This window comes from Vigna umbellata, chromosome 3 (assembly GCF_029865625.1).
Source record: "Vigna umbellata cultivar VRB3 chromosome 3, Vumbellata_1.0, whole genome shotgun sequence".
Classification (NCBI taxonomy): domain Eukaryota; kingdom Viridiplantae; phylum Streptophyta; class Magnoliopsida; order Fabales; family Fabaceae; genus Vigna; species Vigna umbellata.
The window spans coordinates 55761862-55779615 of record NC_142167.1 but is presented as its reverse complement, the minus strand read 5'-3'; the positions used below and the strand labels follow the sequence as shown (position 1 = coordinate 55779615).

The 17754-nt window shown below is 40.8% G+C and overlaps 1 protein-coding gene across 1 annotated transcript; it reads right to left on the bottom strand.

The window, feature by feature from the left end:
- Positions 1 to 8087: 8087 nt before the first annotated feature.
- Positions 8088 to 8714, bottom strand: LOC148203037 (uncharacterized). Its single transcript, XM_088109715.1, has one exon. The coding sequence runs from the start codon at positions 8712 to 8714 to the stop codon at positions 8088 to 8090; it is 627 nt and encodes a 208-aa protein (XP_087965841.1).
- Between the last annotated feature and the right edge of the window lie 9040 nt (positions 8715 to 17754).

Genomic DNA, 17754 nt, shown 5'->3' with positions numbered 1-17754 from the left:
GTATTGATAAAAATTCAAGTTTGGGGTTGCTAAAAAAATAAGCAGTGAGCACAAAGAAAAAGAAAAAGAGAAATCAAAAGAAAAGAAAAGCTCACTGCAAGGGAAAAGGTTGGGAATAAGAAAAAGATCTTCTTGAAAAGAAACCTATATGTAATTGTTAAATTCATAAATATCTCTCTTAACTCAAAGATTTTGCATTCCTGAAAAACCATGTTTCTTCTTAGCCCAGCCAAGTTACAAGCCAAGAAAAGCCCTTGTGATAAAAACCTGCTGGTGAGTATGTTTGATTTTGATTAAATGAAAGGCAAAATTAATTTGTGTGACACTGTGATAGCAGAGTGAAAGAATCACCAACACCTCACTATACACTTTTGAGTGCTTGAGTGATACACTTTTGAGTGCTTGAGTGAAACACTTTCTTTGGTGAAGAGTAGTTCTCTGAATTTCTGATTACATCTCTGCTTGGTTGATTGATCATTCTTAAGAATAGCATCTGTTGAAACATATGAGCATCACATTAATTTTAATTGGATTAAGACATCTGCACATCTTGATTGACATCTTTATGCTGAGTTGACAAAAGTGATCTCTTGTCTTGGAAGAAAAAGTTTTTGAAAAAGGTTGAGTCATTGTAGTGATTGTTCTGAAAAGCTAAGTTACAATTTGTTTTGCTTGAGGACAAGCAAAGTTCTAAGTTTGCGATTGTGATAATGGTTTAAAATATCGTTATCTGTGATGTAATTTTGATACTAAATGCACCCTTTTTGACTTAGAAACTTGATTTGACTCATGTTTTTGCTTTAGTTTATTGAATAAGAGAGTTGAGGTTATACTTGATGATTTTATCACCAAATTCCCTTGACTTGTAGGCTATTGAAATGATTTGAAGGAAGAGTTAAAGTACCAAATAGTTGGAATGCAGAAAAGTCAACCAGAATGTAGAAAAGTCAACCGCAAAGCTTGGGCGCCCAGTGGAGGCTTGGGCGCCAAAAATCGACGTCCACCGCCCGGGCGCCCAAAAAGGGGCGCCCGAGCATCGTGCGTCGTGGAATAGGCCCATTTTTTGCTCTGTTTCAACTCTTTTGGACCGAGCCCTGTTTTTACTCTTTTCCGACTCTATTTAAAGGACCCAAGCGCTCTAGGTTTCGTATAACTGGCTAGAGCAACACAACAGCACACTCTTCTACTCTCTAAAGGCGGATCTGGAGGCGGGAGCTTCCTCTTCTACTCTTAGGGTTTCACTATCTCATGCTTTTCCATTATTCATATAATTTCTCCATGTCTATGGGGAACTAAACTCTATTTGTTGTTGGGGAATGATGTAACCTTGTGAACTCTCATGTATTTGAATTGATTCTTAATTTATATGCTTTTTCATTAATTATTAGGGAATTCATCTGTTTCAATGCTTGCTCTATTTAACTCATTTAGTAGCATGATTTATGAATTGGATGAGTGTCGGGAGGTTCCTTACCATTCAGGTTCTTGTTGAATTCTCCCAAGGGTAACACGGAAAATAAAAACTAACAAAGAAAAATCAGAATCTTCCCCAATAGACCACACTTAAACTACACAGTGTCCTCAATGTGTCATAAGCATAAGATCAGAAATCAGAACAATCAACACATCATGGACAAGTGCAATAAAAGTAGGAAAGGGAGGAGAAGAGAAAAGGAAAACTCCCCTGATCATGGTGGCAGTTGCCAATTTTGGACCTTCAGGGAGATGTTTTCCACCACAGGATTCAGCAAACAAGTTTTGAGGAGGAACAACTTCATCAGTACTGCCATATCATCCAAAACGAGATGTTTCTTCTTTCTTCTCCCAGCAAACTGTTCCATCAGTAGCTTTCCTTCCACTGGCAGTTGTTTAGTGTGTGACACCGGAATGGAGATCTCTGGCTCAGTCAAAGAAGTAGCAGTACACTCTCCTTCATTAATCATGATTTCCTTAATGTCACCACCTGTATTCTCATTTAATTCTGCAGCATGGTCATCAAACTCACAATTAATAGCATCTGTTATACGCTTAGAATCTGTCTGTAACACATAATCAATTTCAATACAAATCGGGCAAGAACCAGATTCACAATCACATTCAAAGTTCTCAGAGAACTGTGTCAGATCAAAGTTCAGTCCTAACTCTATAGAGTTATCAGATTGCACAGTTTCCACCTCAAAATCAATATTGATATATGCATCATCAACAGAATCAAAGGTCAGTTCAAGGCTATTATCATTCAAAATTTCATCACGGCAATCATGTCCATTCAAAACAACCCTTAGACCAATGGGTTCAATGGCTGATACTGAATCAAAAATTTTAGAATGGTCAATCAAATCTGTATCAGTATCAGTCATGAATCCTATAGAATCAGTGTGCATCAAATCACAGGCATTTGAATGTATAAGCAAATCAGGTAAAGTGTTTGGAATCTCAAGTTCAGAATAAACCTGTTTTTGCTCATTGAAAATTTCCTTACCAATCTCCAAGTCATCAGCTGCATCCTCAAGGCTATCATTTAAATCAAGATCAGTGCAAGGATAGTGAACATCAGGTATGTCAATGTGCTCTACAGGGAATAATGAATCCACAACATGAGTGTGCACATGTGTATCAATATCAGAATCCAGAACAGGCTTAAATGGTTCAAGTTTTACCAATTCAAAAACATTAAAATTTACTTGAACCTCAGATACATGAGTAGGGATTTCAAGTTCACAGTAAACCTGCTCAGGTTTTTCCTTTACTACCTCACTTGGATTTTGACCCGCCAGCTTGTAGAGCAACTTCTTTGCCTCTGTTGGAGTTCTGTCCATCAAAGATCCACCAGCAGCTACATCCACTAATATCCTTTCATTGTCCAGGAGCCCTTCATAAAAGTAAATCAAGAGCAAATGCTCTGAAATTTGGTGGTTTGGACAGGCTGTGCAGAGCCTGTTAAACCTCTCCCAATAATTTGCCAGGCTTTCTTCTTGAAATTGCTCAATGGTAGTGATCTCCCTCCTAATGCTGATTACCTTTGCTGCTGGAAAGAACTTGTTGAGGAATCTCTGTTGTGTTTCCTGCCAACTATCAAAAGGATACTGGTATAGGAACCAGTCTCTTGCTGCACCTTGAAGGGACATTGGAAACACTTTCATCAACACTGTCTCCTTTGAAACACCAGGAGGCCTCATCGACAAACACACCAAACAAAACTCCTTGAGGTGCCTGTATGGATCTTCATGTGCCAACCCATGGAATTTGGGAAGACTCTGGATCAGATCATATATCCAGTCTTGAGAATCTGTGATCTCCTCTATTGTAGTGCAAAACCTGTCTCAGACCTAGACTTCCACTTCAAACAAAGATTAAGCCAAACATATAGAAACATAACATGGGGGAAAACCATTATTTACATAATTTGAAACTTCCAGAAACAACAACTAAATGCACAAAATACAAAAAAAATGATAAAAATCTAAAAACACAAAAATCGATAAAAGAAGTAAACCCAAACAAGACTAACTAAACATCCTAAAACACATCACACAACACAACACTAACACAACAAAAGACACTAACACAACAAAAGACACTAACACAACAAAAGACCTAAGACTGAACCGTTGGTCCCCGGCAGCGGCGCCATTTTGATAAGAGGGTCGCACCTCCCACAAAAATTGTGCATAAAAGAATGCAGTATAGACTAGGCAGTGACTCCTAGGTCGTCTCTCAAGGACCAATTGTGGTTCAGGTAATAGGTCGAACACATTAGGGGGGGGGGGGTTTGAAAAGGTTTTCCAAAAATTAAAGAACTTAATAAAGACACAGATGCAAACAAACTAATTTAAGCTAGCATGGTTATTAAACTAGGACTATTAAAAGCCTTAGATAACATTCAAACATCAAACACTGTTACAAACTGATTAACAAACACAGTTAAAAATAATTAAATGCAACACTAACTCAAACACATAAACTCAACCTATTAATTAAATTAATTAAAAACCAAAGAAATCAACAAGCCTAATTTAATCCTAGCAAATTACTTGTCATAATGGCAATTAACAAATGAATTTAAAAGTCCAATTGGCCAAAGAAAGAACACATGGCCGTGAGTCATCATGCACCCAAGTCAAACTTCAATTTCACCTTAAATAAGCCACAAAATGTGTTGACTTCTTCTCCCATGTGCACCATTTTTCAAGAAATTAAGCATGTGCCTTCCACACTCTCCAAGACCGTCCCCTCTCTCCTTCCATGCAGCAAAGAAATGATTTTATACACCAAAGCACACAATTTACGTGAACCACCAAGTGGAAATGCCAAAGAATGCTTCAAAGACCAATGTGCAAATGGAAGATACCATGGGTGCTCCTACCAATGTGCCAAGTAAGCTAAATCAAATGAAAACAAACTCTAAAAACCTCCATTTCTCATTGCAATTCACGGCTGGAACAAGCAAAGGCCAAATCTCAAAGTGGAAACATTCCTTGGGTCAAAACAAGCATCTTTTGTGTTGGTCCAAAAGTGGTAAAAATTAAATGAAGCAATTTCCTCTCTCCTACAAACTCCAAACGGTTTTTCTTCAAGAATTATGCATCCAAAAGCTTTCTTCCACTCTTCCATACAGAGAACAACTTCAAGAAACCAAAGTTAAAGTTTCAAATGAACACAAGAACAATAAACCCAAACTTCTACTCATCAACCCATCTTTAACACTACCATTTCTTCAAGTTTCTTTGCAAAAACGAAAATAATACTTAGACCATTAATTCCAGTTCTGTCCAGCCTCCATAACATCACCAAGATCTGATCCCAACCTTGTCTCAAGCATCAAAACCGAAAAATGCAAGAAAAGAGTTAAACCCACAACACCCACACATCATCTTAAGCTCTCTTCAACCTAAAACTACATAGAACTTCATTTTTATCATCCAACCATATAGAATGAGATAAAAACCGAGAGGAACAGCAGCAAAGGGAGAGGAAAACGAAATATAAAGTTACTCAAACCCAACATCCACCATGGAAATGCAAAGACAAGCTCCAAAACTCAAACTTCAAGCATCAAGAACAAGCAAATGGAAGTGGAAATGAATAGTTTTTCACCACCAATAAGCTAAGACAACCAAGAGTAAATTAAGAGAAGAAGAAAATCTGCATCTTGCTCATTGAAATGGCCAAAAACGAGACACCCAAGTCAAGCTCTCCATAAGAGTGTTCATACAAGAAACCCTAAGAGAGAAAAGCTCAAAAACGTCAAAAAAATGAAGTGTGTAAGAGTCTTTTTGTGTGGTTGGCTAAGGCTCTCTAAAATGCCGAGAGTTTCTCCTCCAAATGGGGTCCACAATCAATTAAAAACCCTAATCAAAAAGGCACATGTCCTATGTAACATCCCAAAATTATACAGTCAGCAACTATATAATAGAATATTAACATGTATTAATATGATAAAACAGTTTTACAATTTAATTGAGCAGTGTACAAAAATGGCCGAACGGCCTTACATATACACACAAAAAATTAACGAGCGTTCACAAAAGAATTAGAACGAACGGTTTACAAAATATTGACCGAACGTTCAACTATTTACAGTACCCAAAAGAGCTCTCGCTCACAGTCGCTCGCTATCCTAATGTACTAAAAAAAAACAAACGTCTTTACTGCTCGGCCTTCACTTCCACTTCAACGAGATTCTCCTCAGCTAGGACTTCTTCTTCAAGTGCTTGCTCCAGGGAAGTATCACCTTCTGCTCACATCCACACGGATGATCATGGCAAGGACAAGACGGATACACATATACAGACAACGCAAGGAAAGTGCAAGGGTAAGCTTATTGAATTTAATTCAAGTCAAACATATATTTCATACTTATCAAATACAACAAGTAAATTCACAAACATGTACATTCAATTCATACAATAATTCCATCCAAATCCTGATACTAGACCGACCGTCCGGACTGTATGAAACCTGTGTAGCTAAGGCGTCCGTGCACTCAGGTGGGGTAACTGGAATGCTCATCAGTAGCCACCTGAGGTTAGTCTGTTCTGTCCAAGTTACAGTTATGGACTAGACCTCCTGCCATTCCCACGCATGACATACTCCTCTCTACTTGAGAACGAGCACTCACGGAATATCAGGATGAACCACCATCTAAGCTTACCACGTTCATACTTACAAATCTCAATTTTCAACCAAGAGTCGTTCCTCCCTGGAACGCTCGTTCAAAATCCATAATCATAATTTCAACTCTTATAGTGTTCGCACATCTTAATTCTTCCTCTTAAATACATTTTCATTCTATGTTCCACTTGCATAAAAAGACGAACGTTCACTCCCCTTCATAACGAGGATGAACGTTAAGAGCTATACCAAGAAAGACTCCATCGAATCAGTTAAATGAACTGATTCCAGTACGATCCAAATAATACTTAGAAAAATCTAAGTTCAGTAACACTTGAACGAATCCAATGGATAGGTGAAATTTCAAGTTGTTTAGATAAATAAACTAGACAAGATTTTAATCCAGGAGACAACTGTCAGTCAATGACCGAGCGCGAAAATAAGCTTTTAATAAATCTTGGACGAACGTCACTGAGGACTTGGACGAACGTCAATAGAACTATTGGACGAACTCTATTTAGATAGTAAGGACGAACGCTATTTCAAATTTGGGACGAACGCTATTACCGCTCGTTGATAATTTAGAAATGAACGAACGTTCGGTATAGGACCGAGCGTTCCTTTACCACATACTCATTTGGACGAGCGTTCAGTTATAAAACCGAACTCTGCTTTGGACGAACGCTAGGTAAATGACCGAGCACTAATTAGAACGAACACTATTTAGAACTAACATTCGGTATTAGACCGAACGCTAACTAGGACGAACGCTCAATCTAAGACCGAGGGCTCATTTGGACGAACGCTCAGTATAAGACTAAGCGCTACCTATGACGAACGCTGGAATATAAAACCGAGCGTTACTAATTACACTTCAATTTATTTCAACCGTTGGACACGCTAGGCTGAGCCGAACGCTCAACCTAACCCTTCACTCAAAGGACGCTCGCTCTTCATCAGGATCCTTTCCGAATGAAAGAATTCTTATTCTAAGTCCTTTTCAAGGGAAACCGAACGGTATAAGACCATTCGATGACGAGCGTACATTATCAAGCAGAGAATATGAAAATTTTCCAGATTTATCATTTTACAGTAACTTTACAATTTTCATATAATTCATTTTATCATCCCAAACCATACAGAAATTAAATCATACTCCGAATCAGACGTTTCATTCTCAGCATACAGTTCAAACAATATTCATCATATACATCCAGTGCAACCATGCTCGTTCATACATACTTAAACATCAAATATTTCATGCATTTCAGACAATCCAGTACACTTCATTGTTTTCATACACATCAAACAAGTATTAAATCAAATTACTAAAGCTTCCCTTACCCGGATTGCGCGTTCGTTCTTCAAAAGAAAAAACCAGATCCCAGTATAACTCTTCTACCCTTTACGTTTCAACCCAAACTCCTTAAACTAAAATTTCAGCAAACCAACACGGGTTCAGAGAAAGTGCATGCAGTTCAAAACGAGGCTTACATGGGGATAAATGAAGAGCAGTTAAGGACGTGAAACTTACCCGTTTCAGAATCCAAAACTGTTCGGTTTGATGGAAAGCTCACGGTGCAGGGATGCTTCTCACGGTGCTGAAACGTGAACGGAGCAAAGGATGGTGAGTTACAGAAGAGAGAAGAAGAAAGGTTTTAGAGAGAGGATGGAGAATTTAGGAGATCAGAAATTTAGGGAAGAAGGTGAAGTGTTCAGAGGAATGGGAAGAGTTTTCCAGAGAAATAAATTTCTCTTCCCACGTAGGACAATCGTCCATCCGCATACTGCCACGTGGATCCCACTATCATTTTAGAATGTTCCACAGTGACACTTGTCAGAGAGAAATCAGAGAATGTGAGTGCACATTAATGGCACAGCACGTGGAGGGGCGTGGGTGCATTAATGAGACACAGAGGCATTAAATGGGGCGTGACAATCCCCCTAACTACAAAAATTTTCGTCCTCGAAAATTAAATCTTACTGGGGAAGAGGTGAGGGTATAAATCCTTCATAGCGTCTTCCACTTCCCAGGTAGAGTCGCCCGTCTTTTCGTCCCACACTACTTTAACTAACCGAACGTCCTTTCCCTTATATAACTTAGTGCGTTCGTCTTCAACGCGAATCGGGTTCATCTCTAGCGTTCGGTCTTGTCGAAGACGAACGTTCTCCAGCTCCAATATGTGCGAGGGATCGGCCACGTACTTTCGGAGTTGCGAGACATGAAATACTGGATGGAGGTTGGATAGTTGAGGAGGCAAGGCTAGCTCGTACGCTACTGGTCCAATCTTCCTTAGAATTTGATACGGCCCCACGAACTTGGGAGATAATTTCTTTGGTCGTAAAGCCCTGCCTACTCCAGTAGTTGGATTCAGTCTCAAGAAAACGTGATCGCCAGCTTCGAACTCCAAGGGTCGTCTCCTCTTATCTGCGTAGGACTTCTGCCTGCTTCTGGACGTCTTCAACCTCTCTTGAATTAATTTCACCTTTTCAGTCGTTTGTTGAACGAGCTCGGGTCCAGTCAATATGTTTTCTCCTTCTTGGAACCAGCAAAGTGGTGTGCGGCATTTGCGTCCGTAAAGAGCCTCGAATGGAGCCATTCCAATGCTTGATTGGAAGCTGTTGTTGTAGGTGAACTCCACTAATGGTAGGACTTCATCCCAAACGCCCATGTGATCAAGTACGCACGTTCTTAACAAATCTTCAAGCGTCTGGATTGTTTCTCTCGGATTGACCGTCCGTCTGAGGATGGTACGCTGAACTCATTTGGAGTTTGCTGCCCAGTTCGCTTTGCAACGACTGCCAAAACCGAGAGGTGAATCTTGTGTCTCGGTCAGAGATGATACTGGACGGCACTCCATGCAGACGAACGATCTCTTTGATGTAGAGCTTGGCCAAGTTGGTCACGACATCTTCAGGTTGATGGGTAGGAAGTGAGCACTCTTCGTTAGACGATCCACTATTACCCAAATAGAATCGTGATTCTTGACCGTGCGAGGCAAGTGAGTCACGAAGTCCATTGAAATGCTGTCCCACTTCCATTCAGGAATCTCCAAAGGTTGCAGTAGGCCGCCCGGCCTCTGATGCTCCGCCTTCGCTCGCTGACAGGTCAGACAAGATGCCACAAAACGTGCAACGTCATTCTTCATTCCTGGCCACCAGAACGAACGTCGAAGGTCTTGATACATCTTAGTCATGCCAGGGTGTATGCTGAGACGACTATGATGTCCTTCCTCCAAGATAATCCTCTTCAGCTCGCCATCATTGGGAATGCACGTCCGTCCCATGTAACGTAACATGCCGTCCGTTCCAGCGTTGAAATGCTTGGCTTGATCCGTACCGAGCGCGCTTAAAATCTTCATCAATTGTTCATCCTCTCGTTGTTTCATCCAGATTCTGTCGAACACATCACTTGATATCCTCAAGGTGCAGCATTTAATACTGTTCGGCTCCAACTCGAACTGCAACCTTAGGTCTCTAAAACTTTCCACAAGGTTCAACTCACGTACCATCATGGACGACACATGCACCACCTTTCTGCTCAACGCGTCCGCCACAACATTCGCTTTACCAGGATGATAAAGCAACTCGAAGTCATAATCCTTCAAGAACTCAAGCCACCTCCTTTGTCTCATGTTTAACTCCTTTTGATCGAAGAGGTACTTGAGGCTCTTGTGATCGCTGAAGACTTGGAAAACGGATCCATACAAGTAGTGCCTCCAAATCTTCAAGGCAAAGACGACCGCTGCCAGTTCTAAGTCGTGCGTTGGATAATTCCTCTCATGTATCTTTAACTGCCGAGAGGCATACGCCACCGCTCGTCTTTCTTGCATTAGAACGCACCCCAACCCTTGGTGAGACGCATCACAGTAGACTTCAAAGGGTTTGGCAGTGTCCGGAATCACCAAAACTGGAGCGCTCGTCAACTTATTCTTCAACTCTTGGAAGCGCTCTTCACACAAATCAGTCCATGCGAACGGTTGATCCTTCCTTGTAAGACGAGTCAATGGTGCTACTATCTTAGAAAATCCTTCAATGAAACGCCTATAGTAGCCTGCGAGCCCCACGAAGCTTCTCACTTCCGTGACCGAGCGTGGACTCTCCCATTCCAAAACCGCTCGTACCTTAGCCGGATCAACTGAAATTCCACCCGCGGATACAACATGACCCAAGAACTGCACTTCCTTCATCCAGAATTCACATTTAGACAACTTAGCGTACAGCTCTTTTTCTCTCAACACTCCAAGTACCACCCTTAAGTGTTCCTCATGCTCTTCACAGCTCTTGGAGTAGATGAGAATATCATCAATGAACACCACCACAAACTTGTCCAAGTACGGCCTAAAGATCCTGTTCATGTAGTCCATGAAGACTGCTGGAGCGTTCGTCACACCGAACGGCATGACTACGTACTCATAATGTCCGTAGCGTGAACGGAAGGCCGTCTTCTGAATGTCTTCTTCCTTAACTCGAATTTGATGATAGCCGGATCTCAAATCTATCTTTGAGAAGACGCTCGCTCCATGCAATTGGTCCAGCAAGTCGTCAATCCGAGGCAATGGGTATTTGTTCTTGATGGTCAGCTTATTCAATTGACGATAGTCAATGCATAGCCGTGAGCTGCCATCCTTCTTCTTCACCAACAATACGGGCGCTCCCCAAGGTGACACGCTTGGGCGGATGAACCTCTTGTCCATCAATTCTTCAATTTGCGTTTTAAGCTCAACCAATTCAGCAGGTGCCATTCTGTATGGTTGAACGGATATGGGAGCCGCGGTCGTTACCAAATCAATCGTGAATTCCACTTCACGAACAGGAGGTAGTCCTGGCACTTCATCCGGAAAGACGTCCGGGAATTCGTCCACAACCGTTCGTCCTTCAGTGTACCTATTGGACGAACGTTCAAAGCTCTTATTCGCACCCTCTCGGTCTTCATGCGTCATGATCAAAAAGCAACTCGCGCCCTCCATGATGTCTTCTTTCAACTGGCCGAGCGTCACCCCCAACTCTTCTTCATTTTCTTCCGGAAAATCAACTCCTTAGCTCCACAATCTATGAGAATGCGATTGGTATTCAGCCAATCCATTCCCAGAATTACTTCTAAGTCTTTGAGAGGCAAACAGATGAGATTCACCTTGTATCTATGCCCTTCTACCTCAATAGGACATCTAACGCACACAGTAGATGTCCTGATTTCGCCAGCTGCTGGGGTCGACACCACCAGATCAAACTGCATCTCGCTCTCAGCTATTCCCATCTTAGCAACGCACGCCTTCGAGATGAAGGAGTGTGTCGCCCCCGAGTCAAATAACACACAGCAAGGTATTCCATGAATTAAGCAGGTACCAGTGACGAGCGTACCTGAGCTCGCTGCTTCCGCCCCAGTGATCGCATACACACGCCCAACAGCTTGGGCTCGTCCACCTCTTCCTTGTTGATTCCTTCCAGCGTTCGGCGGCCTCATCACTGCGCGTCCGCCCATATTACACTCATTCTCCAGATGGCCGTTCCTTCTACATCGAGTGCAATATTTCCCTCCGATCAACTGAGGACATGACGACCTGAAATGGGGTCCTCCACACTGGAAACATCTAACCGGCCCCTGTTGTCCTGACTGTCCAGCAACTACCAAAGCTTGAGACCCACTATTCTGTGCTGGACGAGCGTACGGTGTCCTGTTCCGGTTCAGATTGGGCCTCGACAGAACTGGTCCCCTTGACGCTTGTTGTTTCTTATGTTGTGCTGCCTCAGCCATATTTTTCTCTAACACTTTAGCCCTCTCGACCATTGCAGGGAAAGACCGAATGCAAAGACTGGAGATCAATACCTTTAGATCGCTCCTCAACCCATTCTCAAATTTTCTACATTGCCACTCTTCACTGGTTGCCATGGTGTTGAAACGAACCAAGTGTTTAAACTTGTTCGTATATTCAGAAACTGACTTTCCTCCCTGTACCAATTGCAAAAATTCCACTTCCTTAGAAAAACGAACGCTATCCGGAAAGTACTCCTCATAGAACTTGCCTCTGAATATTTCCCAGTTAATAGGACTGTGAGCGTCCGTCAATAAAGCCTTCATGCTCGCCCACCAATGGCTTGCTTCTCCAGTAAGCAAATATTCCGTGAAAGCCAAACGATTCTCATCTGGACACCTCTTGGCGTTGTAAATCCGTTCCATATCCTGCAGCCACTGATCTGCCTCATCCGGAAGACCCTTCCCACTAAACTTGGCCGGATGGTGTTGAAGAAAACTCTCCAAACTCCACTCGGTATGATGAACGGCATTGGAAGAGGACGCTCCTGGTGTGCCCCTTGTGGCGGCGATGAGTTCCATTAATTGTCTCTGAGTGGCTTCAGAGTTCTCGCGTGCGGCCTCAAGACTTCTTAAAGCAGCTGCGTTCTGCTCCATTAGTGTAGCGTTTTGTTGTTGCAACCGTTCGATCACAGTTTCCAACAACCTGGCACTGTCGGACGTATCTGGTCCATTGGGTGGTGGAGGAGGAGGAAGTCTAGGCGCCATTTGTTCTCTGAGCCAGAGAAAAACGAACGTTAGAAATGTTTAAGAGTTAAAAACAATAACTCACCAAACATATAATAAGCACACAGCAAAAGCACAGTGCACTCATATCCTACAGTGTCCTTTTTATAGAACAAAACTGCTCTGATACCAATAATGTAACATCCCAAAATTATACAGTCAGCAACTATATAATAGAATATTAACATGTATTAATATTATATAGCAGTTTTACAATTAAGAGAGCAGTGTGCAAAAATGGCCGAACGGCCTTACATATACACACAAAATTAACGAGCGTTCACAAAAGAATTAGAACGAACGGTTTACAAAATATTGACCGAACGTTCAACTATTTACAGTACCCAAAAGAGCTCTCGCTCACAGTCGCTCGCTATCCTAATGTACTAAAAAAAACAAACGTCTTTACTGCTCGGCCTTCACTTCCACTTCAACGAGATTCTCCTCAGCTAGGACTTCTTCTTCAAGTGCTTGCTCCAGGGAAGTATCACCTTCTGCTCACATCCACACGGATGATCATGGCAAGGACAAGACGGATACACATATACAGACAACGCAAGGAAAGTGCAAGGGTAAGCTTATTGAATTTAATTCAAGTCAAACATATATTTCATACTTATCAAATACAACAAGTAAATTCACAAACATGTACATTCAATTCATACAATAATTCCATCCAAATCCTGATACTAGACCGACCGTCCGGACTGTATGAAACCTGTGTAGCTAAGGCGTCCGTGCACTCAGGTGGGGTAACTGGAATGCTCATCAGTAGCCACCTGAGGTTAGTCTGTTCTGTCCAAGTTACAGTTATGGACTAGACCTCCTGCCATTCCCACGCATGACATACTCCTCTCTACTTGAGAACGAGCACTCACGGAATATCAGGATGAACCACCATCTAAGCTTACCACGTTCATACTTACAAATCTCAATTTTCAACCAAGAGTCGTTCCTCCCTGGAACGCTCGTTCAAATCCATAATCATAATTTCAACTCTTATAGTGTTCGCACATCTTAATTCTTCCTCTTAAATACATTTTCATTCTATGTTCCACTTGCATAAAAAGACGAACGTTCACTCCCCTTCATAACGAGGATGAACGTTAAGAGCTATACCAAGAAAGACTCCATCGAATCAGTTAAATGAACTGATTCCAGTACGATCCAAATAATACTTAGAAAAATCTAAGTTCAGTAACACTTGAACGAATCCAATGGATAGGTGAAATTTCAAGTTGTTTAGATAAATAAACTAGACAAGATTTTAATCCAGGAGACAACTGTCAGTCAATGACCGAGCGCGAAAATAAGCTTTTAATAAATCTTGGACGAACGTCACTGAGGACTTGGACGAACGTCAATAGAACTATTGGACGAACTCTATTTAGATAGTAAGGACGAACGCTATTTCAAATTTGGGACGAACGCTATTACCGCTCGTTGATAATTTAGAAATGAACGAACGTTCGGTATAGGACCGAGCGTTCCTTTACCACATACTCATTTGGACGAGCGTTCAGTTATAAAACCGAACTCTGCTTTGGACGAACGCTAGGTAAATGACCGAGCACTAATTAGAACGAACACTATTTAGAACTAACATTCGGTATTAGACCGAACGCTAACTAGGACGAACGCTCAATCTAAGACCGAGGGCTCATTTGGACGAACGCTCAGTATAAGACTAAGCGCTACCTATGACGAACGCTGGAATATAAAACCGAGCGTTACTAATTACACTTCAATTTATTTCAACCGTTGGACACGCTAGGCTGAGCCGAACGCTCAACCTAACCCTTCACTCAAAGGACGCTCGCTCTTCATCAGGATCCTTTCCGAATGAAAGAATTCTTATTCTAAGTCCTTTTCAAGGGAAACCGAACGGTATAAGACCATTCGATGACGAGCGTACATTATCAAGCAGAGAATATGAAAATTTTCCAGATTTATCATTTTACAGTAACTTTACAATTTTCATATAATTCATTTTATCATCCCAAACCATACAGAAATTAAATCATACTCCGAATCAGACGTTTCATTCTCAGCATACAGTTCAAACAATATTCATCATATACATCCAGTGCAACCATGCTCGTTCATACATACTTAAACATCAAATATTTCATGCATTTCAGACAATCCAGTACACTTCATTGTTTTCATACACATCAAACAAGTATTAAATCAAATTACTAAAGATTCCCTTACCCGGATTGCGCGTTCGTTCTTCAAAAGAAAAAACCAGATCCCAGTATAACTCTTCTACCCTTTACGTTTCAACCCAAACTCCTTAAACTAAAATTTCAGCAAACCAACACGGGTTCAGAGAAAGTGCATGCAGTTCAAAACGAGGCTTACATGGGGATAAATGAAGAGCAGTTAAGGACGTGAAACTTACCCGTTTCAGAATCCAAAACTGTTCGGTTTGATGGAAAGCTCGCGGTGCAGGGATGCTTCTCACGGTGCTGAAACGTGAACGGAGCAAAGGATGGTGAGTTACAGAAGAGAGAAGAAGAAAGGTTTTAGAGAGAGGATGGAGAATTTAGGAGATCAGAAATTTAGGGAAGAAGGTGAAGTGTTCAGAGGAATGGGAAGAGTTTTCCAGAGAAATAAATTTCTCTTCCCACGTAGGACAATCGTCCATCCGCATACTGCCACGTGGATCCCAATATCATTTTAGAATGTTCCACAGTGACACTTGTCAGAGAGAAATCAGAGAATGTGAGTGCACATTAATGGCACAGCACGTGGAGGGGCGTGGGTGCATTAATGAGACACAGAGGCATTAAATGGGGCGTGACATCCTACAAATGGGTCGTTTTACAAAATTGCCCCTAAAAGGGTCCAAAACACCTAATTCTAATTAAGGGCTTCTAGAAAACGAAATTACAATTTTAATTAGAATCTAAATGACTAAATGTTGAGCCTTTGAGTGTATCACGCCATATCCCAATGCTCCAGATGATGTTTCCACAACTTTCCTGCAACCAGAAATGCACTTAATCAGCTCAGAAAACCCAAATTAGCACAATTACAAATTTCCGACCAAATTAAGCAGAATTCAGAAAACGGGGAAATAATAGACAATTAAACATAATTCCTTGGTTTATTTAAGTGCAATAAACTAAATATAATTCAAGAAATAACGACTCATCAGTCCTCTAGGATATGATACTTGGTCTTACCATTTTATATTACTTGTGCAATTCGGTACACTTGTCGATCCATCAACAACTTTTTAGTTTCGTTTCTGGAGATCAAAAATATGGTCAACAGGTACCAGGTATCACACGATCATGACATAAGATGTCAAGCAAAAATTTCTTCCCATAAATGTCATATCCCTCTGTTCAAGCTGTTCGGTTACTATTCCAGACCCCATCTAGCCTATCCTATATTAATTTTTTATTACAAGTCAGGATAATCGATTGTATCATGGGATAATCGATTATCTGCGATTAGAGGCTTTCTAAAAAGCGAAGAATAATCGATTATACTCTTATGATAATCGATTAAAAATGCTATGTTTACAAAAAATGTGAAAATTTCAGAAATCTTAAATTTAAGACATGTCTAACACTCCTAGCTCTCTTCTAAGTTCATAGAATCTATCTTTATGCAGAGCTTTTGTAAAGATATATGCTAATTGATACAAAGTATCATTATATTCTATTGTGCAGTCCAATGCAATGTAGGAATTTTTACAAGCCAGTTCAGATTAGTATTTTCAAGTCCAAACCAGTTTCAATAATTTTTAGCAAATCAAATTCAACTTTCAGCAGACTCAATTAATCTATGAGATCAACAATCATTTTTCAAATAGTTAAGATATCAATGATTCAACAACCAATTTATAAACTACAGTGAACGCAAGAGTAGCTTATATGAATATGCGCACATCTCAGCTACTCAAAGTTTATCATGAAGGCTTTACTGCTAGCACAATTTGTTCAAAACTGACTTTGACAACACAATTTATAACTTCCAAATAAACAACTATGATTCATGCACTCTCATATCCCAATTTGTTCAACCCCATGAATTCAGCTTTGCATATCAAAACAACATATACAAAAATTAAAACAACAATATGCAGTTGTAACATCCCAAAAATACAGTAATCACCATATAATAGAATTAATTACATTTAATGATAACCCAATTCAGTTTTATACTAAACCAACGAAAGATTTTGGCCGAACGGCCTTACATCGCTTGCCAAAGATAAATTGTACAAGATTCAAGGAAACATGACCGAACGACTTACAAAAGTCAAATTACCGATCGATCAAATAACAAAACGGAAAGAAAGTGATCGAGCGGTCACTTTATACTAAACTACTAACTACAACCGAACGACCTAAGGTTCGACCTTAACTTCAACGTCCACCAGATTCTCCTCTTCAATCACGTCTTCCAACAATGCTTCACCTTCTGCTCACATCCACACGGATGATCATTGCAAAGACAAGACGGACGTACAAGGACGAGACAACACAAGGAAAACACAGGGTAAGCTTATGTAATTTAATTCATACATCAACATTTAAAGTAACATTCCAAACAACACAAAACTATAGTTCCACATGTATAACCATACAAAAATATCTCTAGACGGACCGTCCGGACTGTATGAATCTGTGTAGCTACAGGCGTTCTTGCACCCGGGTGATGTAGTAACTGGAATAATCTCATCAGCTACCACCCGAGGTTAGCCCTATCCAAAGTACCCCTAAGGACTAGGACCTCCTGCCGTTCCCACACATGACCTACTCACCTATACTTGAGGATGGGTACTCACGGAACATCAGGATGAACTGCCAGCATTAGCATGCCCACGATCATACTTTACAAAAATTCCATATTCATCCATACATGAGTCGTTCCTCCCTGGAACGCTCGTTCAAAATCCACAACCATTATTTCATCTCATCTACTGTTCATTCCTTATAATTCTTCACTTTAATCTCATTTTCGTCTTCCATTTCAATTTCATCAAATAACGAGCATTCAACCCTCTTCATAATGAGGACGAACGTTAAAAACGAGACCGAGAGATCCTCGTTTCAGAAAAGAATAAAACCGACATTTAATAT

Excerpts from the sequence above, each read along its gene's own strand:
- LOC148203037 (XM_088109715.1), bottom strand. The coding sequence starts at position 8,714 with ATGGCTCCATTCGAGGCTCTTTACGGACGCAAATGCCGCACACCACTT.